The 22,074-nt window shown below is 42.5% G+C and overlaps 1 protein-coding gene across 3 annotated transcripts; it reads left to right on the top strand.

The window, feature by feature from the left end:
- Positions 1-3,016: 3,016 nt before the first annotated feature.
- IFT46 (intraflagellar transport 46) lies at positions 3,017-20,857 on the top strand. 3 transcript variants are annotated; one of them, XM_059070093.2, is made up of 12 exons: positions 3,017-3,271; positions 4,027-4,123; positions 8,193-8,272; positions 11,025-11,164; positions 12,848-12,922; positions 13,078-13,171; positions 13,611-13,739; positions 15,395-15,516; positions 15,880-15,946; positions 19,577-19,637; positions 19,922-20,007; positions 20,367-20,857. In XM_059070093.2, exons 3-12 carry the CDS (start codon positions 8,228-8,230, stop codon positions 20,460-20,462), a joined length of 915 nt encoding a protein of 304 aa, XP_058926076.1. In that variant the 5' UTR covers positions 3,017-3,271; positions 4,027-4,123; positions 8,193-8,227; the 3' UTR covers positions 20,463-20,857. The 3 variants fall into 3 exon arrangements, with proteins under 3 accessions (XP_058926076.1, XP_058926075.1, XP_066895129.1); XM_059070092.2 differs by lacking the exon at positions 20,367-20,857 and having other exon boundaries at positions 3,088-3,271; positions 19,922-20,266; XM_067039028.1 differs by lacking the exon at positions 8,193-8,272 and having other exon boundaries at positions 3,100-3,271.
- Positions 20,858-22,074: the final 1,217 nt, after the last annotated feature.

Here is a 22,074-nt window from a genome sequence, read left to right as displayed (position 1 = left end):
AGAAATAGGGCTGCAAGGGACTGGGGGAGGGGAGAAATAGGGAATGAGTTTTGTTTTTTGGAGTGATGAAAATGTTCTGGAATTAGATAGAAGTGGTGGTTACACAACCTCATGAAATACTAAAAACCACTGAATTTTACACTTTAGAAGGGTGGCTTTTTATGTTTTTTATGGTAAATTATATTCTTTTTCAAAAACATGTGTAGGAAGCAGGGCAGTTACTGTGCTTATGTCCATTTTGTAAATGAAGAAAATGATGACAAGTTTAAGAAATGTACCCAAAGTTCTAGTTCTATAATGGAAACAAGATTCAAATCTGGTCTTCTGATTGTATGGGTAGTCTTCCATGCCAAATGTCAGACTTTTCAGATTATAAGTGATTCAGCAGTTCTTCCCCACCTTATTTTTTTTTTTTTTTTTTTTTTTTTTTTTTTTCCCCACCTTATTTTATGCCATGTTAGTGGCTCAACTGTTTATCCATTATTGCTGCAATGATGGATAAACAGCAATCTTTTATTGAGTGTTTATTTTATGTCAGGTACTTTACACATATTATCTCTAATCCTTATACACAACAATTCAGATAAGGACACTGAGGATCAAAAAAGTTAAGCATTTGCCCAAATTCATACAGCCAGCAAGTGGTAGAGCCAGGATGCAAACTCAGCTTTTCTCATTATGTCACACTGCCTCTCTGTATCTCCTGTGTACTCCTTAATGTTTATTGAACACTTACAATGTACCAGGCGTTACTTCAAATTCTTCACACAGGTTATTTTACTTTTTTTTTTTTTTTTGGTTGCACAGGGTCTTAGTTGCAGCATGTGGGCTCCTTAGTTGCGGCATGCATGTGGGATCTAGTTCCCTGACCAGGGATCGAAGCCGGGCCCCCTGCATTGGGAGCACAGAGTCTTATCCACTGCACCACCAGGGAAGTCCCCCAGATTATTTTACTTAATCCTCATGAGAATTCTCTAAGTACCATTAATACCTCCCTTTTGCAGGTGGGGAAACCAAAGTACAGAGAGAAAAACCATTTTACCACAGGTGTCAGAGCTAGAGAGTAGCAAAGCCAGGATTCAAACAAAGGTTGCTCAACTTCACAACCTGTACCCTTGAGCACTGCATGATAGAATTCTCCCTCTTACTCATTTCAATTCCATTTCCAATGTCTTTCTAGTAGGATCTTTACAAAGCTCGTAAACTTTTAAACTTTACATGTCTGGTAGGATATATATCAAACCATATTGTTTATTTTGTTATTAAAAACACACATTTTTAAAAAATATGACCAAATTCTTTTTAAAATTTATTTTATTGAAGTATAGTTGACATACAATGTTGTGTTATTTTCTGGTGTACAACAAAGTAATTCGGTTATATATATACATATTCTTTTTCATATTCTTTTCTACTGTGGTTTATTACAAGATATTGAATATACTTCCCTGTGCTATAAGTAGGACCTTGTTGTTTCTTCATTCTATATATAATAGTTTGCATCTGCTAATCCCAGATTCCCAATCCATCCCTCCTCTACTCTCCTCCCCCTTGGCAACCACAAGTCTGTTCTCTATGTTTGTGAGTCTAACAAAAATGAACAAATTCTTAATTTAAAAAAGTAAAAATTCTGCCTGGAATTATTGCTTTATTATGGCAACTTCCAGGGGCCTTCAATATGGACCACCGAAGTTCAGCAAAGACCAATTGATACTGATTCTTTGGAAATATGAAATTAGCTGAATTAAACTGCAGAAGAAAAGCACCTCTGCAAGCATGCTTTGTGAGGAGTGCCTTAGAGGCAGTATGTCACAGTGGTTAAAAGCAGAGACTTGGGAATTAGACTGACCTGTGTGTGACTCCCATTTTCTGCACTTACTGCCTGGGTGACTTTAGGCAAGATACTTTAACTCTCCTAAACCTCAATTACCTAATCTGTATATTGGCAGTAACATCTATCTCATAAAGTTATCTCATAAAGTTATTAATATTACATATTAATAAGATTATCTACTCTAAGTGCTCCTACATACTAAATGCTCAACAATACGTATCCATTATTGTTAGCAATAACATGACAAAATATTTTGTAATGTTTTGCATTTCCCTTTTAACCAGACGTGTCTCAGAAGAGGTGTCTCTGATTTCCCTTTTTAAAGCCAATTTTCGCTTTCCTCTGGCAGGTTTTCATGATCAAATTTCCAAAATTCTTTTCTTTGTTTCTCTCCCTCTGACCCCCCAAATTAACTATGTCTGTAGTTTTGAAATATTTGTTCCTTATATCTTCATTCATTCATTCCTTCATTCATCCACACAATGAGCATTTTGAAAGTGCCTGATTTATGCAATGCACTGAGCTGTGAAAGGCTTAAAAACTAATTAGACACAGACCCTGCCCTAAAGAAGCCCACAGTCTTCTTTAGCAAATAAAAACGCAGGAGAAGGAAGCAGCCACATAGCACAGGGAGATCAGCTCCGTGCTTTGTGACCACCTAGAGGGGGGGATAGGGAGAGTGGGAGGGAGATGCAAGAGTGAGGAGATATGGGGATATATGTATATGTATAGCTGATTCACTTTGTTATAAAGCAGAAATTAACACACCATTGTAAAGCAGTTATACTCCAGTAAAGATGTTTTTTAAAAATGCAGGAGAATGGGTTAAACCTGAATCTCAGATAATGAATAATGTTATGTCCCATGCAATGGGACACAGTGGAGGGGAAGGACTATAATGTAATATAAATACTATAAAAGGTCGTACAAAGTGTCCTGGGAATTTAGCTAAACTTCCGAGTTTGCCTAAAGTCTGATTGGACTGACTTAGTAGGAATTGCATACCCAGTGCTCCTTGTCCTGGGGGAGACAGGCACACCATATTTCCGGATTGGAAGGCTAACTCTATGCGAACCGAAATTCATCCGTCAGCTTTGCCGCCCCCGGCCGCTAGATGCCGCCACAGACAAATTTACTGAAACCCTAGACAAACAGGATCCGAGCCTCTCTAGATCCTCCCTGGATCCTTGAATGCTGGAAGAGACTTAACGCACGAGTGCAGAAGGTCTCACGAGAGTGAAAGAAAGTCTCGCGATTTTTTCTTTCTCTCTCTCTTTTTTTTTTTTGGCTTAGCGACTGACAACAGGCCGGTTGCCCCGAGTAGAAGACCTTGGCCTTCTTCCAAGTAGAGGTAGCCTGGTCTGAGATTGGAGTGAGACCCCAGTCCTAGACTGGGGTTCTTTCCACATAGAGGAGACGGATTCAGAGGGGCTACAGGTAATTCGTACTCACCCTAGCAGAAAGAGAACTCTCTTTCTCCCTCCGTAGAGGAATAGAAAGGACTCCCCTTCCCTCTCCCCATCTCTCCTCCACCTCTTCCCATCTTCTTGACAACTGTTCTTTCCCTCCTTCCCTCACGCCATCACCAACCATCCTGCTTCCTTTACTCCCCAAGAAACTTAAGTGGGATCCGACATACAAGACGGGAGTGGTGTGGTTGGGGTGAGGGTGATGCTTTCGGGATTATTGGGTGGGACCAAGAGACTGGAGTTTAGCCTCTCTTCGGGGAACGCCCCTCCCTCCCAGGTAACCCCAGAGACAGAACTCTTTCTAGAGCCTCTACAGCCTCCACTCCGGCCGCCTTGCAAAACTGACCGAACCGGAGGAGACAGCCGTTATCTACAGACGAATACTGTTTTGCCCTTGCTCGGGTATCTTACAGCTTTGGGGAGCTGTTTCAGAAGTTGGCTGTCGTTTCTCTCCACGATTCCCTCGTGGAGGGAATTCCCTCCTGGTTCCCCAGCCAGCCTGCCAGCAGTTCCTAAATAAGGGCTGCAGCAGAATGACTTAACTGCTTGACCTGGGGCCAAGAAGCCTTAAGGAAAGTTTGAATGGGGGGGTGGTGAAGGTTTCAGGTAAAACTGGTGTCTTGGGTAAGGAAGAGGAACCAATGCTGGTTTGGAATCCACCTCCCCACAGAGTGCTTAATGTCCCGTGATATGAGCGCTGTAATCATATTTTCTTTTGCTTAGATCAAGACCGTTGAAAACCAGACATATGATGAGCGTCTAGAGATTAACGACCCTGAAGAGGTTGCGAGTATTTATGCTCCAACCACAAGACACAAAGGTAAGAGAGGCATGAAGAGGAAAGAAAGAAATGGTTGTTTTTCTCTTTGTTTTGTTTGTTTTGCAATTGTAAGTCAGAGATTATTAAAAACAAACCAAAATTTGTAAAAAAAAAAAAAGTCATCTGCAAATAAACCATGAGAATCAAAACTGTTGATCTCGAGCTTCCCTGGTGGTGCAGTGGTTAAGAATCCGCCTGCCAGTGCACGGGACACAGGTTCGAGCCCTGGTCCGGGAAGATCCCACATGCCGTGGAGCAACTAAGCCTGTGCACCACAACTACTGAGCCTGCGCTCTAGAGCCGGTGAGCCACAACTACTGAGCCCACCTGCCACAACTACTGAAGCCCGCATGCCTAGAGCCCGTGCTCTGCAACAAGAGAAGCCACCACAATAAGAAGTCCACGCACTGCAATGAAGAGTAGCCCCAACTGGCCACAACTAAGAAGGCCCATGCAGGGCAACGAAGACCCAACGCGGCCAAAAATAAATAAATAAATTTATTGAAAAAAAACACAAAACTGTTGATCTCATGTGAATGACATGTAGCTTAGAACTTAGCCGTACTTTCTTAGAAACAGAAACAAAACAATTGTCTATTAACACATGGAGAATATGTTTGACCCTGGTAGGTACCGCCTTGAGGGTTGCAGGATGGATTCATGATTGTCCCCAAGAATTTTCTATTTTCTATTAGCAGATGTTGGCTTTCAGAGTCAAGTCACTTGCCACAGCTTCTGTTTTCCAACTAGTTAAGGGGGGAGAAAACACAGCCATCCAGATTGCAGGATCTTCCATCAATCTAACCAGTGTTCCCCATCGCCATTTACTTAATGATACTGTTCTCCCCACAGTCTGGCGGGGGTTCATGTTTGTTTGTTTAATTTCTCAAAACTCTTTTGCTCAGTTCTGAAGATGCTTCAGTTACCTATCCTTAACCTGCAATTTCAATTGAAACCTCAACAGAATATTTTTAGAGGACTTGACACCATCATTTGTTCAACAAGCATTTTTTGAATGCCTATTATCTGTCAGCCTTATGCTTGGCACTAGGTATACAGTTTTTTGTTTGTTTCTTTGTTTTGGCCGTGCCGCGTGGCTTGTGGGATTTGAGTTTCCCCACCAGGGATTGAACCCAGGTCTTCGGCAGGGAGAGCTTGGAGTCGTAACCACTGGACCGCCAGGGAATTCTCAGGTATACAGTATTAAAAGAGACATTGACCCTGCCATCCTGATGCCTGTAATTATGGGAGACAGATGCCAACTGAATAAAAAAACACAATTACAAATGTGTTAAGTGCACGGATGGAAGCAAAGAGTTTGATGTTATGCTGAATAATGGTGAGGAGTGGGATCTACTTTTGCTGGAGGGGTCAGGGGAGACCTAAGGAGGTGATGGTTGAAACTGAAAGGTGAGAAGGATTTAGACCCAGAGGAAAAGTAGGCCAGGAAGAGGGAGCAGCTAGTGAAATATGAAAAGGCCCTGAGGCCAGAAAGAACTTGGGTTAGTATGAGGACTTGAAAGACCAGCATATGGTAGGAGAGAGTAACCTCAGAGGTAGTCAGGAGGTATAACAAGCAGGGCTTTAGAGGCCATACTGCTGTTATGCATGGCATGGATTGAAAGGTGCAAAGGTGAAAGCAAGGAGCCAGTTAGAAGGACTGTCGCCATGGCTGAGTTGAGGTGATAGTGGCTTGGATGTGGGGAAGAAGTTGAGAATAGAATTGGCAAACGCTAGAGGTATTGTTGTAGTAGAATCACTAAGACTTGCTGATGGATTGGATTTAGCTCTTGAGTTAGGAATCAAGGATGACATCCAGGGTTGTTTGTTTATTGTGGTAAACTTGCCTAATATAAAATTTACCATTTTAACCATTTTGAAGTGTACAATTCAGTAGCATTAAGTACATTCGTGTTGTGTAAGTATCTCTACTCTCTATTTCCAGAACTTTTTCATCATCCTGAACAGAGTTATTGTTAAACAATAACTCTCCATTCCCCTCCCCTCCCCCCCCACCCCCCAGCTGCTGGTAACCTCTATTCTACCTTGTCTCTTTGAATTTACCTATTGTAAGTACTGTATAAGCAGAATCATACAGTGTTTGTCCTTTCCTGTCTGGCTTATTTCACGTAGCTTAATGTTTTCAAGGTTCATTCATGCTGTAGCATGTGTTAGAATTTCCTTCCTTTTTATGGCTGAATAATATTCCATTGTTTGTATAACCACATTTGTCTGTCGATGGACACTTGTGTGGTTTCCACCTTTTGGCAACTGTGAATATGCTGCTAAGAACGTTGGTGTACAAGTTACCTGTTTGAGTCCCTGCTTTCAGTCTTTCGGTGTGTGTATACCTAGACACTCAGGTGTTTTGTTTTTTTTTTTTAAACAGGTCATTGACCTTATTTTTTTGTTTTCAATTTTTAATTAATTTTTAATTTTTTAATGCCTGTCATACATATTTATTTATTTATTGAAGTATAGTTGATTTACAATGTTGTGTTACTTTCAGATGTACTGCACAGTAATTTGGTTATATTTATTTATTCATATATTCTTTTTCAGATTCTTTTCCCTTATAGGTTATTAGAAAATACTGAGTATAGTTCCCTGTGCTATATAGTAGGTCCTTGTTAGTTATCTGACACCCAAGTTTTTTGGTTTTGTTTTTTAATATTTATTTATTTAATTATTTATTTGTTTTGGCTTTGCTGGGTCTTAGTTGCAGCATGTGAACTTTTAGCTGCTGGATGCAGGCTTCTTAGTTGCAGCATGCGGGATCTAGTTCCCTGACCGGGCATTGAACTGGGGCTCTGTGTACTGGGAGCGCGAAGTCTTACCCACTGGACCACCAGGGGAGTCCCCTGACAGGCAGGTTTCTGACTTGAGCACATTTATAATCTTGCCAGCTGTGGACATTATAATTTGTTTTCAGTTTAGGCAATTTAAAAGGCAGAAAAATGGTGTTTAGTTGGCATTCATTTGACTTAGAAATCACTGAACGTGTTATGTTTTCATGCCAGTTAATAATATCTTACATCTGGTTATGCTTTTAATTGTTCAGAATATTTTATTGCTTTTATCTTATATACACTGATTCAGATTCATATTTGTGACTACTATTTGCCAGGAACTAGGTCATTTCCTTCCACATAAAATTTTTTTTCAATTGATCCTTACAACAATCCTGACTGAGAAATATTACTGACCCCATTTAGAAGTGGGAATACTGAGACTCAGAGAGGTTAAGTCATTTTGTCCACCTGATAGAGTTGTCCTATAAACCCAGTGTTTTGACTATAAATCCAGCACTCAGGGCCTCCCTGGTGGCGCAGTGGTTGAGAGTCCGCCTGCCGATGCAGAGGACACGGGTTCGTGCCCCGGTCCGGGAAGATCCCACATGCCGCGGAGCAGCTGGGCCCGTGAGCCATGGCCGCTGAGCCTGCGCGTCCGGAGCCTGTGCTCCACAATGGGAGAGGCCACGACAATGAGAGGCCCGCGTACCACACACACACACACACACACACACACAATCCAGCACTCCTTTTGCTTTACTAATTACTAACTAGTTACTAACCTCATTTCACCAATATGTAAACTAAGGGCAGATTTTATGCTATTTATGTAATGGCAGATAACCAGTTAGTATAATGTCTAACCTAATGCCTTAAGCATAGTAATACTTAGTAAGTATATCTCAAATTGAATTGACAGAGCCATGACTAGAATTCAGTTTCCTGTCTTTCAGTTAGATATTCTTATAAACCTGTTCCATAAAATGGTTAGAGCATAAAATATTATAAATGAAAAATATCTGTCTTTGAAAATCATTTTAACAATAACCTAGGGACTTCCCTGGTGTCACAGTGATTAAGACTCCACGCTCCCAATGCAGGGGGCCTGGGTTCGATCCCTGGTCAGGGAACTAGATCCCACATGCATGTCGCCACTAATAGTTTGCATGCCACAACTAAGGAGCCCGCCTGCCACAACTAAGACCCAGTGCAACCAAATAAATATTTGAAAAAAAACCCAAAAACCAATAACCTAAAGGGAAAGCTTTTCTTCCAAGGACTTCGTCGTTCCGCTCATCTTCCTAACAAGACCATGGCTGACAACAGCAGTGATGAGTACGAAGAGGAAAATAAAAAGGTGCAGTATAACCCACAGCTTCTTGTGAAATTTCTACTTTGAATTTTTAGTAGTTAGTTTGAAATGACACTAGTTCAGTAGCAAACATTTCTTAAATACTCACCTCCAGTGATTGGGTTCCTTTGAGCTCATGGAGGACAGTCAAGAGCCAAGAGCATTAAGATTTTGAGTCTCTGGGCTTCCCTGGTGGCACAGTGGTTGAGAGTCCGCCTGCCGATGCAGGGGACACGGGTTCGTGCCCCGGTCCGGGAGGATCCCACATGCCGCGGAGCGGCTAGGCCCGTGAGCCATGGCCGCTGAGCCTGCGCATCCAGAGCCTGTGCTCCGCAATGGGAGAGGCCACAACAGTGAGAGGCCCGCGTACTGCAAAAAAAAAAAAAAAAAAAAAAAGATTTTGACTCTCCTTCAGGAATAAAGCTTACTGTTATAGCTGATGTTTTTGTGAGAAATTTCATATAACACAGGCCAGTGTTTCACAAACTTTTCTGGTCATAATAATCAACTGGGGTACTTATTTTAAAAAAAAAACAGATAGGAATTCCCTGGTGGTCCAGTGGTTAGAACTCTGTGCTTCCACTGCAGGGGGCATGGGTTCGATTCCCTGGTCGGGGAACTAAGATCTCACATGCCGCGTGGCACAGCCAATAAATAAATAAGTAAATAAATAAAAATTTTTTTAATTTAGAAAAACAGATTTCCAGTCCCCACCCAGAGCTGCCTAATCAGAATCTTGAAGGTAAAAGCCTGCAAATGTATGTTTTGAGCAAGCACTCCAAGTAATTCTTACGATAAAGAAAGTTTGGAATGACTGATCCTGGCATTGGTTCACTGTCAACAGTTGTGATACTGCTAGTATCTTGTGAAAGAGACTTTAGTTTTGAAGTCTTAAGGCCCAGATGTCACTTTGGTGTTATTCTATGAACCAAGAGAATCACCGTTTCTGAAAGTGAGATGAGAAGACGCCTACAGCTCTAGCCAGATAGGGCCTTAAATTTGCACATGTGCACTGTCTAACAGCCCCTGTGTTTAGGCTTAGCATATGGTCCAATGGTTATGTTTTAATCGTCCTCCAAGAACAGGCATTTTGAAAGCTCAGGTGAAGGAGAATATTTGAAGTAATGCAGAAAGCTGTAGTAACAGAGACGGATTTCATAGAAAATAAGGTAATGTTTTAAGATAGCCCCACTTTGTGACAGTGTGCTGTTTGACATCTTACCTACAAAGTAATTTTTTGGCATCTTGTCTGTGGTATATAAAGTCTTCTCCCATAGGTCAGAGATTTTGCAAAGCTACTTTGAAGAAGCAGACAAAAGAAAAGTGAACAGTTTTCCTAAATTGACCTCCTAATTTTGTATATTCACCCTAAATTTTTCTACTTTTCATCATGATGTAGTCAATATTCAAGGCTCATTTATCTTTCCAATTTAATGTAAACCCAGAATCAGCAGATAGGATCCACTTTTGAATAATCTTTGAGCTGACGATATTCTTAAAAATCTCCCCTTGCCAGACTGCTTCCCATGTGACCAAGAATAATTTGGGCAGATTTTGAATTAGGAAAGAACACTGTGGGAGATTCTTATCAATTGTATACCAATAAGGCATATTCTGCAACTGTGTCATCAGTCTCACATGTTACAGATTAGTTAAAATATATTTTTATCTATGTATAATAAATCTGTGTTATGCTTAGAGGAGAATGTAACCCAAAGAATTTTTTGATGTCCTGTAATGTGTCACAGTTTTATATGTCAGTAGCTGCTTTAATGTAAAAGAAACGTTAAATAATTTTAAAAAACTAGAACCAATCATCTCTTAGCCTCAGTGTAAGCCATATGGCATTATGGAAACCAAGCTTGAAAAACCTATTTTTAAAGGGGGCCAATTGGCCACCCTTTAGGTCCTAAGTGAGGGCATGTCACAGGCTCCAGGCCCTAGAGTCAAAGACATGGACCCTGTCCCAGCTGCCCCGGCAAGCCCAAGCACCTCCTTACCCCTTCTTGTCGGCTTGAGGGTGGGGTGGTGCATCTAGAACCAGAAGGCCAGAAAGGTATGTCATAATGCCAAGGACAGAAGAGTCTCTTATCTTGAGATATAATGTACAGTCATTGCATTTAACTTACGGGGGAAGGGAGGGGAACCATGCACATAGGTCAGACACCCATTGAATGGAAAGGGAAAACCCACAGTCTCCAGAGCTGCTGGTCAGAATCCAGGTGTGGGGTTGATTATGAACTTTCTTCTTTTGATAGTTACAAGCAGCTTACCCTGGGAAGTCTTGCAAATTAAATACTAGATTTCCTCCCTGTGATCTTTGTGAGTAGTAAGATTCCCTAAAGTGTGTCTTCCCTACTTCATCTTCCCCCATTTCTTCCCAAAATAACTATTATATTTAGAGTTGCTTTCTTCTTCAGAAGTCCCTCAGTTTTAGAGTTGAAGCTGACTGGATAAAGTTCATGCAGAGTTCTCAGAATCTCCTAAGTAATAGGTAAAAGAGATATGTATTGGATAAAATTTATACCCAAGCCTCGAGCAGAGGAAGAGACCATGGTTATAGAAAGGGCGGGACTCAGTTAGTAGCTAAGGAGGAGCAGAGGAAGGTTCTCGAGGCCCTTCTGGGGAACACTTCCTTCCTTTTCCAGTGAATGGGTATCAGGCAGGAGGGTTCTGCTTAGAGCACTAGGAGAGAACTGGGTAAAGGTACACTAAATTTCTCCTTACCTGGACCTTTCTATCTCCTGCCCTATCTCAGGAGAAAAAGAAGACTTCGCAGCTCACGCCTCAGCGGGGCTTTAGTGAAAACGATGATGATGACGACGATGATGACTCATCTGAAACTGATTCTGATGATGAGGAGGAGGAGGAGGAGGAGCACGGGGCCCCTCTGGAAGGGTGAGGAAAGCCCCCTTGCCAAGGAGGAAAATGCCTCCTTCAAAACACTGGACGGGAGGACGTCAGTGAGAAGTGAAATTCCAGCAGCTCTTTTGATCTCCTGTATTTAGGATTATCAGATGTTCAGAAACCCAGTGTAATGAGTTTTCCTTCTTTTCCGGCTCTCCTGCCCGAATCCTGTGATGTCACTTGCACTATTGGAAACACTTGTGGGCTCAGGGATTTCATGAGGATTTGCTGAGTCAGTTTAACTGATGGTCTCTGACTTCAAGGAGTTCACATTCTAGGGAAGAGAAGATAAATTTATACACATACCAAAGCATTTCTATCTAGCAAGGAGAACATACATGCACAGGAACATTTCTATTTTAGGCTCAGACCTTTTTAGGACGGGTGGAGAATAGGTGCATCCGGAACCCTGTATTTAGGCAAAATGTTCCTGCGTGATGCTTCAGTAAAAATTCTCCTCACCATATTCCAGCTCTGGTGCTAGATTAATCATGACCCACCCCTGTAGGTTTTAATCAAAGTAGATTCTAAAGCCCATTCATTTAAAATACAATTAACTGGTGTAGCCAATCAGTATAATTCTTTCTAGTCATTAAAAAGTATGAGGCAGCACTCTATGCACTGTAAAGAACAAGCTCCAAGGGTCACTGTTACATTTTTAAAAGGTATAGAAGTCTTTATGCTGTGCTACCATGTGTATAAAACAAATATTACATAAGCTATCTCTAGGTTACTCTAGGAAATAATAATACTGATTACTCTTGGGAGGGGAACTTGGTGGCAAGGGAACAGGGGTGGAAGGGGATGTAACTTTCCACTGAATACATTTTGTACCTTTTATTTCCTATCATGTGCATGCATACTTTATTCAATGAAGTAGTTTAATAAAAATAAAAAGTTACCTTTGAATTATCCACCTGAAGGTAGACACTAAGTAAATTAGGCAAATGTTTAATGCCAGACTGACTTTTCATGTTTCCTAGTTTACTTCATGATTCTGCTTCCATAAATTATAATCTGGGGAAATATAAACTATTTAGTTTTTTTGTTAAACAACTCTTCCCAGAAGAACCTTAAATAACTGTCCTAGTCACTTATATACTTTGTCAGTTCATTACATTTTACTTAATTATAGTCATTAATATGTACTCTACTACTTTTTTACTGTATACATTTCATGTATTAATATAAGTATTTTTAATAACTGCGGTATTCATCTTGACATATCTAACCATCTCTCAAGTGTTGGACATTTTGTTTCTAATTTTTTACTTTTATAAATAACACTGAAAAACATCTTTGTAAAAATTCCTTTTTTTCTTGGGATAAACCATTTTCATGTCAGAAATTAAGATCTCATTCCATCTTTCCTCTTCATCCCCTTCATTCAAAAAAAAAAAGGGAAAACAATTTCTGCTACATTCTAAAATTTTTAAAAATTATGTCTTGGATTTTCTGTAGCTCTATTCTTCTTCATCGTCAGAGATAGCTGAGAGCTAATTATAATCATTTTTAAAGTTACCTTGCAAGCTGCTCAGAAAAGGCAGATGTGGTGGAGCAGAAACTAGGTCCAGAGTCATATGCCCTGTGGCCAGAGTAACACCCGGACTGAACCAGGGCTCAGCAACCCCTGCTCTTCTCTGGCTACCTTGAACCACATTTTCCATTCCCCAGTGCCTATGATCCTGCAGATTATGAGCATTTGCCAGTTTCTGCTGAGATTAAGGAACTCTTCCAGTACATCAGTAGGTGAGTACCAGGCCCTCCCACCATAACCCCCAGCCCTGCCTTGCCCTTTCCTTCCTCTAGTCTGAAACATGGCCATTCCCCTTAGGTTTTTTCAGCCTGAATAATAAAGTAAGTTTCTCTGACAGTCTCCACCTTCCCATGGCAATATCTCCTAGGTATACACCTCAGTTGATTGACCTGGACCACAAACTGAAACCTTTCATTCCTGATTTTATCCCAGCTGTCGGGGATATTGATGCATTCTTAAAGGTACAGTCGGAACATCCTAAAACTGACTCCTTAGGTGTTTCTTCTGACCCCTCTATCACTCTAACAGTTCCACTAATTTCCCTGACTAGCAATAGCTACCTTAATATATATTCTTCATTTCACTGGAGTTCTTAACTTGCTCTCAACTCCAAATTATACTCATTGCTATTAGGTAATAATTGATTTAGGTGTTAAATATTTGTCATATATCTGCCTCCTAATTATCTATGACTTCAGCTTTATATTTAAGGTCCTATAGATCATGTATTTTTTTCTAGGTAGTACTTTAGTACAGCATGATATACAGGCATGCTTTTTAATACTAGAAATAATGATGAACCAGAAGAGTTCTTCCTCTTCAGCTTACTGGAAGCAAGTGTTCCTTTTTATATCCCTCCCATGTTTTTTTTCTCTGCTTTCTTACCTTTCTCTTAACCAGGTTCCACGTCCTGATGGAAAGCCTGACAGCCTTGGCCTACTGGTATTGGATGAGCCTTCTACAAAGCAGTCGGACCCTACAGTGCTCTCACTTTGGTTAACAGAGAATTCCAAACAGCACAACGTCACAGTAAGATACTAGCCTAGCACAGGCCCCAGCTGCAGGGGGCTGAGAGTAGAAGCCTTGCTAGTATTTGAACAGTTGACCTACTGCCTATTAAAAGGCATGGCTATGGTTTCAACCAGCCCTATTATTTTCAATAACAGTTGTATTAAGATATAATTTACCTACCATGAAATTCACTCTTTTAAATTGTACAATTCAGTGACTTTCAGTATATTCACAGAGCTGTACAACCATCACCACTATTTAAGAACATTTTCATTATTCCAAAAAGAAACCCCTTGGGAATTCCCTGGTGGTCCAGTGGTTAGGACTCAGCACTTTCACAGCGGTGGGCCCAGGTTCAATCCCTGGTGGGGGAACTAAGATCCCACAAGCTGCAAGGTGGGGCCAAAAACCAAAGCAAAACAAAAAGAAACCCCATACCCATTAGTAGTCACTCCTCTCCTCATTTCCCCTGCTCTTAAACCCTGGTCACTACTTCATTCCCTTTTTTATGGCTGAATAATATTCCATTGTATGGACATAGCATATTTTGTATATCCATTTACCAGTTGTTTCCATTTCTATTAATTCTGCGTCTATGAACGTATACAAGTTGTTGCATGCACATATATTGTTGTCTTGTGTATGTAGGTAGTAGTGGGATTGCTGAGCCATATGGAAACTTTAATATTTTGAGGAACTGCTGAACTGTTTTCCAGAGTCGCTGAATCATTTTACAATCCCACCAGCAATGAATTAGAATTCCAATTTCTCCACATCCTCGCCAACACTTGGTATTGTCTGTCTTTTTTATTCTAGCCATCCTAGTAGGTGTAAAATGGTATCTTATTGTGGTTATTCCTGTCCTATTGACCTGCCCCCTTCCCCCGGCTCCAGAAGTTTTTATCAGGGTTTCCTATACTCTTCATTTGGCTGCTGGCAGGCTTTTTTTTTTTTTTTTTCTTCGGTATGCGCGCCTCTCACTGTTGTGGCTGCTCCCGTTGCGGAGCACAGGCTCCGGACGTGCAGGCTCAGCGGCCATGGCTCACGGGCCCAGCTGCTCCACAGCATGTGGGATCTTCCAGACCGGGGCACGAACCCGTGTCCCCTGCATTGGCAGGCGGACTCTCAGCCACTGCGCCACCAGGGAAGCCCGGCAGGCTTCCCTTTTCAGCAGCTACCTTGAATACAAAATAGCAGCATATGATGAGCCACTCTGTAAAAACAAGAGTAAAAACATCCTTCAAGGGCTTCCCTGGTGGTACAGTGGTTAAGAATCCACCTGCCAATGCAGGGGACATGGGCTCAAGCCCTGGTCCGGGAAGATCCCAGATGCTGCAGAGCAGCTAAGCCCATGTGCCACAGCTACTGAGCCTGCCCTCTAGAGCATCTGAGCCACGACTGCTGAGCCCGTGTGCCACAACTACTAAAGCCCGTGCACCTAGAGCCCATGCTCTGCAACAAGAGAAGCCAATGCAATGAGAAACCTGTGCACCGCAACAGAAGAGTAGCCTCCACTCGCCGCAACTAGAGAAAGCCCACGCACAGCAACAAAGACCCAACGCAGCCAAAAATAAATACATAAATATATTATTTTTTTAATTCTAGAAAAACAAACAACAACAAAAAAAACATCTTTCAGTGCCATCAGCCAGGCTTTCCCCTTATTTTTCTAGCAACATATGAAAGTAAAGAGCCTGGAAGATGCAGAAAGGAACCCCAAAGCCATTGACACATGGATTGAGAGCATCTCTGAATTACACCGTTCCAAGCCCCCTGCGACTGTGCACTACACCAGGTAAGAAATAGTACATTCTTCACTGTAGTAACCCATGGTAACCTTCACCACCTATGAAGCCATTGCTTCTGAGAAGGCGGTCCCAAGGCTGGGACATATTTGAGATATATCAACCTGAGGATTTATGGATCCTAGCTGCTACTAGCTAAGAGTGCAGACATAAAGATTATGATTTATCTGGTATTATTACTTAGCCAGCTTCTCCAAACCCCAGGTCCTGGGTAAGTTTGGCCCACCCAGTCTATGTTTTCCTGAAATCCTAATGTGCCAGACTGAGAATCTCCCTTCAGTCTAGATATCCTGATGCAGAGATTGCTGATATCGGCCCATGTTTTCTATTCACGTTTACCTCTGTACTTGTAGGCCTATGCCCGATATTGACATGCTGATGCAGGAATGGTCTCCAGAGTTTGAAGAGCTTTTGGGAAAGGTGAGTGGAAGATAGCTGGAGCTAAGAAAGTGTGGCATTCATTCTAGGGCCCAGTGTTTTCTCTCTTCTTGTATTACTAGTATCATTAACTTTTAAATTGAAGTATAATACAAAATCAGAAGCATACACATAAGTGTTGATTAACTTTCACCAACTGAACACCTTTGTGTAACCAACACATCAGATCAAAAAAACAGAACAGGGGGGCTTCCCTGGTGGCGCAGTGGTTGAGAATCCGCCTGCCGATGCAGGGGATACGGGTTCGTGCCCCGGTACGGGAAGATCCCACATGCCGCGGAGCGGCTGGGCCCGTGAGCCATGGCCGCTGAGCCTGCGCGTCCGGAGCCTGTGCCCCGCAACGGGAGAGGCCACAACAGTGAGAGGCCCGCGTACCACAAAAAAAAAAAAAAAAAACAAAAACAGAACAGGGCTTCCCTGGTGGCGCAGTGGTTAAGAGTCCGCCTGCCGATGCAGGGGACACGGGTTCGTGCCCCGGTCTGGGAAGATCCCACATACCGCGGAGCGGCTGGGCCCGTGAGCCGTGGCCGCTGAGCCTGTGCATCCGGAGCCTGTGCTCCGCAAAGGGAGAGGCCACAACAGTGAGAGGCCCATGTACCACACACACACAAAAAAAAAAACCCAACATCTCTGGCATCCTGGAAGCCCCCTCAGCCTTCCATCTCCCAACGTAACTATTTTCCTGACTTATAATAGCACAGATTAGGTTTGCCTGTTTTTTTTGGTTTTTGGCCATGCCGCATGGCTTGCAGGATCTCAGTTCCCCAACCAGGGATTGAACCTGGAATCAGTGAAAGCCTGGAATCCTAACCACTAGGCCACCAGGGAACTCCCTAGGTTTGCCAGTTTTGTATTTTATCTAAATATAATCATGTTCCTTTGTGTCTTATTTGCTCATCTATATTGGTCATCCATATGGAGAGTCATCCATATTGTTCATACATCATGGTTATATGTTTGTTCTCACAACTGTATGGTATGCAATTGTTTAAATATATCCATTCTGTGATAGCCATTTGGGTAGTTTCCAGTTTGGGGATATTACAAATTACTCTGTAATCTTACTGTCCTATTACTATGAGTACATACCTTTTTTCTTTTTTTCTTTTTTTTTTTTTTTTTTTGCGGTATGCGGGCTTCTCACTGCTGTGGCCTCTCCCTTTGCGGAGCACAGGCTCCGGACGCGCAGGCTCAGCGGCCATGGCTCACGGGCCCAGAGGCTCCGCGGCACGTGGGATCTTCCTGGACCGGGGCACGAACCCGTGTCCCCTGCATCGGCAGGCGGACTCTCAACCACTGCGCCACCAGGGAAGCCCATGAGTACATACCTTTTGATGAACATATGTACTTTTTGTATTATCACTTTAGACTCTACCTTTTCCACAGAGGTGTATACGCTATTCTAAGAAGCTGAAGTCCTATTCATAATGATCCTAAATTTTTTAAAAGTGCCCAGGAATATATTTAATAAGAAATTGTCAAGACTTTTTTGAAAACCAATTATAAAACTTTAATGAAGGGCAGACACAAGCTCTGAGTGAATGAGGAGTCAAGCCATGTTCCTGGAAGGGAGGGGTCAGTCGCTCAGCACTGTCAGTCCTCCCCAGTTCACCGGAGAAATGGAAGGCCGTTTCAATTAGGATTGTAACTGCATTGTTTTAGAAATTGAAAATTCGGTAACAAAGTTTATCTGAGAGAATCAATTTTTAAGACTAATCATGAAAATTTTAGGGAAAAAATGAGGATTTGCCCTGTCAGACATTAGAAACACATTATAAAGCTGTAGTAAATAAAACAATAATGTACTGGTTACGAATACAAATAGATCAGCAGCACATAACAATCCAGAAACAAACCCATGTAAATGTAGAAATTTGTTGTATAAGAAAGATGGTTATTTTAAATGATTAGAGGGACTTCCCTGGCGGTCCAGTGGTTAAGATTCTGCACTTCCAATGCAGGGGGCGTGGGTTCGATCCCCGGTTGGGGAACTAAGATCCCACGTGCTGCGTGGACAAAAGAAAAAAATAAAACACCTAGTTGGGAATTAAATGATTAGAGATAGGATGGGTTGTGATGAGATGATTGACCAGCCATTTGAGAAAAATTAAATAGATCTAAGCCTCAACCATATGCATACAGGAATTCCAAATGAATTAAACAGTTAAAACAAAAATAAAACTATACAGGACTTGCCTGGAGGTCCAATGGTTAAGACTCCACGCTCTCAATGCAGGGGACACGGGTTCGAGCCCTGATCGTGGAACTAAGATCCCGCATGCCACGTGGTGCGGCCAAGAAGAAAAAAAGTTACTTACATGTATATGTGACAATATTACTGTCCAAGCAAAAAGCTCTTACATATCAAGAAAAGAAAACTGAGCAAAGATGTTAACAGGTCCTTCCTGGCCATGGTGTTTAAAATTGCTTCACCACGTTCCGCAAGCTCTTTCCCTGCTCCTTCTCCATGATACTTACCTTCTAACATATTGTGTACCTTACTTATTTTGTCTTTTGTTTCTCCCTACTAAAATATAGGCTCCATGAAAACAAGAGTTTTTGGTACATGTTTATTGAGAAACTGTTGTAAAAGCAAAGAATTTGAAAACAATCTCTTTTCTCACAGCATTTTAAAGCTATAGCTGAAGAAAACTGTCTAATTAGAGAATTGAATAGATTGTAGTACATCCATTCAGGGAAATACACAATGGAATATCATTTGGCCTTATTTTGTTCTGATACAGAGAAATACCAATGACATGTTGTTACATGAAAAAAGGAAATTGCAGAACCATCTACTCTGATTTTTGTAAAAAGAGAACAATAAATTTTTAAGAAGCTAGTCGTTTTTAAACTTACAATATGAGTTTAGATCTGGAGCCTGCTGAGATGTCATGTCAGTTTTTTCTGTTCCTGTGGTGTCCAAGGACCATTAGGCCTTCTAACACCAAGTAACTATAAATACTTGGCCATAACTTGGGTCCAGTTTCTTCTTCACAGATACACACAGGAAGACTGCATGGTAGTATATTTTACTTATAAAATATTTTGGTCCTGTTATATCATATGCTACTTTGGTGGTAAATGAGTATAACCAATTCCATTTTACTGATCGGGGGAAAAGAAAAGGCATGTTGTATTATTTGCTAGGGCTGCCATAACAAAGTGCCACAGACTGGGTGGCTTAAGCAACAGAAATTTATTTTTTCACACTCTGGAAGCTAGAAGTTGGAGATCAAATTGTCAGCAGAGTTGATTTCTTTTAGACCCTTTCTCCTTGGCTGTCTCCTCCCTGTGTCTTCACATGGTCCTCCCTCTGTATGTGTCTAGATCCTAATTTCCTCTTCTTATAAGGATTCCAGTCATACTGGATTAGGGTTCACCCTAATGACCTCATTTTAACTTCTCTTTTTTACGACCATATCTGCAGATATAGTCACATGATCCGAGGCACTTAGAGGTTAGGACTTAAACATACGAATTTTGGGGGAACACAATTCAGCCCGTGTCACCCCTTATGCTCGGAGCTCTTTTCCTTCAGAAAGAGTGAGTGATGCTAGGACCACTGAAATTTCAGCCTTTTGACTCGGGTCCATCCCATGCCCCTCCTAGGTGAGCCTGCCCACAGCAGAGATTGACTGCAGCCTGGCAGAGTACATAGACATGATCTGTGGTAAGCCCTTCCATCCCTTCCTTGACCCCATCTCTGGATAAATTCACTGTGGGCTGTTGAAAAGGCTGGTTTACTCTGAGTCACAGCCTTTACTTTAAGCCTGTTGTGCTATTTGGCAGCACGCGAGGGTGGTATTTGGGTTTATGTGACTACCTGCTGGGTAGTTAACCCCCAGAGTTACAGTAACACATCCCATCTGGGAGGGGACTGGCCATCCTAAACAGAAATGCCCCATAGCTTGCGGATTTTTGTTTCTTTCGGCTCACGGGAGTTCTCGATTTCAGCCATCCTAGACATCCCCATCTACAAGAGTCGGATTCAGTCCCTCCATCTGCTCTTTTCCCTCTATTCGGAATTCAAGAACTCACAGGTAAGACCAGCATTGGAGATTGACTTAAGCTGTAGTGAGGATTGCTGCTGTCGCCACTATTTGGGGTCTGCTGTGATTCTGTCCTGTGACAATGGAGGATGTCTCTGCCTGGAGTTACCATCACCCTTCCCCATAACGAAGGGAACTGCAAAGCAGGCAGGGGTGGGGCTTGTAAAGGAAGGGGAGGTAGAAGCAATGTGGGCCTTAGACAAGGCTAGATAAGGATCTACAGTGGACACTCATTCTTACAGGGGAGCCAAGTGGCCTAATGAATGGAAGCAGGAAGCAAGGTTAGTTCTTGCTAAAATGTAGTAACTAGTGTGTCCCCAATCCTTCACGTTCCCTCTCTCTCCTCACAGCATTTTAAAGCTCTAGCTGAAGGCAAGAAAGCATTCACCCCTCCATCCAACTCCACCTCCCAAGCAGGAGATGCAGAGACATTAACCTTCAGCTGAGACACCTCCCGTGTCACTCTGTTTCAAGGCTGAGCTGGCTTCTCTGCCCCATCTGAGAAGGAGGGATCACTGTCAGCCACTTGGCGGCCTTGCCTGCCTCACAGCTGGATTTGGAGACAGCACACGTCTTACTGCCCTCTCTGCCAGAAAGCACTGCCCATGGTCATTAAATGGTTAATGCCTGTGTCAGAGTTCCTTCCCATGGAAATTAATTATGCATCTACACCACTGTGGGGATGTGAGTTAGAAGCACTGGAATTCCTGGGATCCCAGGATGCTCAGGTTGGGAGGGAGGCTTAAAATATGCTTTTGAGATAGCAATAGAATTATTTTCTTTCATTCTTAAAGTTAGTTGGCAAAGATTTTACAAATAAAATGCTTTATCTTTCTGGTTATCCTGCTGTCCTTTAAATATGAAAGAGAGAAGGCAGACTGAGCATAGGCAGAGATAAGGAACTTGGCCTAGGAATAGGCATTAAGTGAATAGCAGTTTAAGCAAATCAACTTTGTGAAATAAAATCAAACCCCAGTCCTCCAAGGTTGGCAATAGAGGGGAAACTTTTTTCTCCCAGACATTACTTTTTCTGGGGGTCTCCCACCAGGTAGTGCTACCTGCCTCACAGGCTACCTGCCTCACAGGCTACCTGCCTGTCTAGCTCCAGACCTGTCTGGTTGTGGTCTCAGGGAGCCTAGCTATTGCAGTCACCCAGATGAGAGATGATGGTGTCTTGGACTGGGTGGTAGTGGTAGAGATGGACAGATTCAGGAAATATTTGGGAGGTTTTATCAACTAAGCTCCAGTCAGAAACCATACTAGTTATTTCTAACAAAGGATGTTAAGTATGGGCAGTTGGTTACAAAAGTGTTGGAAGGGATGAAGAAACAAAAGGGAGAATGGAGAGTGCTGAAGGAACAAGAGGTTAAAGGGGAGTGTCCACTGCAGGGGCTGGAAGCAGAAGAGCTGCCACAGTGGCCGGGATGGCCAAGCAGGTCCGAGACCCTCACCCCTACTACAGCCACCCTGGGCACGGGCTGCTGCCTCCTCTCTCCCACCCTCTTCTAGCCTGCTGGTGCCTCCCACTGGCAGAAATGAACAGCTGGCAAGGGAATCTGGAAGGTCGAGCAGCATAAAGTATAGAAGGGAAGGTGTGGGGTACGAGACAACAGATAAACAACCAGGAGAGGTGGAACCAACAGAACTTAGTGATAGAGTGAATGTGGGGGAGGGAAGAGAAGAAAGGGCGACTCCCAGGTCTTCTGGCTTGAGCAGCTGGGTGGGTAATGGAGCCAAGTACTGATATACGGGGCAAGAACTGATCGGAGGGGAAAATTACAGTAAGATGCTACAGCCTAATACATACCCGAGAAACGCGAGACAGGAGGGGCATCGTTTCCTACAGACCCTTAAGCCAACCCTGATGTTCATCTCTTGCTTGAACTTGAGCAGGAACATCTGAGCTCAGGCCTCACTTTGACACCATGTTGGGACCAGGTGCTCTGCTCTCAGACGGATGCCATTAATGCTCACATTTCACTCAAGGAAAAAGAGAGGCAAAAACGTGATAGGAACTCAGATTCTCCATCGGGTTTTCAGGGAACAATTGGACTGCCT

This window comes from Kogia breviceps, chromosome 7 (genome assembly GCF_026419965.1).
Source record: "Kogia breviceps isolate mKogBre1 chromosome 7, mKogBre1 haplotype 1, whole genome shotgun sequence".
NCBI classification, from domain to species: Eukaryota; Metazoa; Chordata; class Mammalia; order Artiodactyla; family Physeteridae; genus Kogia; species Kogia breviceps.
The sequence above is the reverse complement of the archived record's forward strand: the minus strand, read 5'-3'. Positions and strand labels throughout refer to the sequence as shown.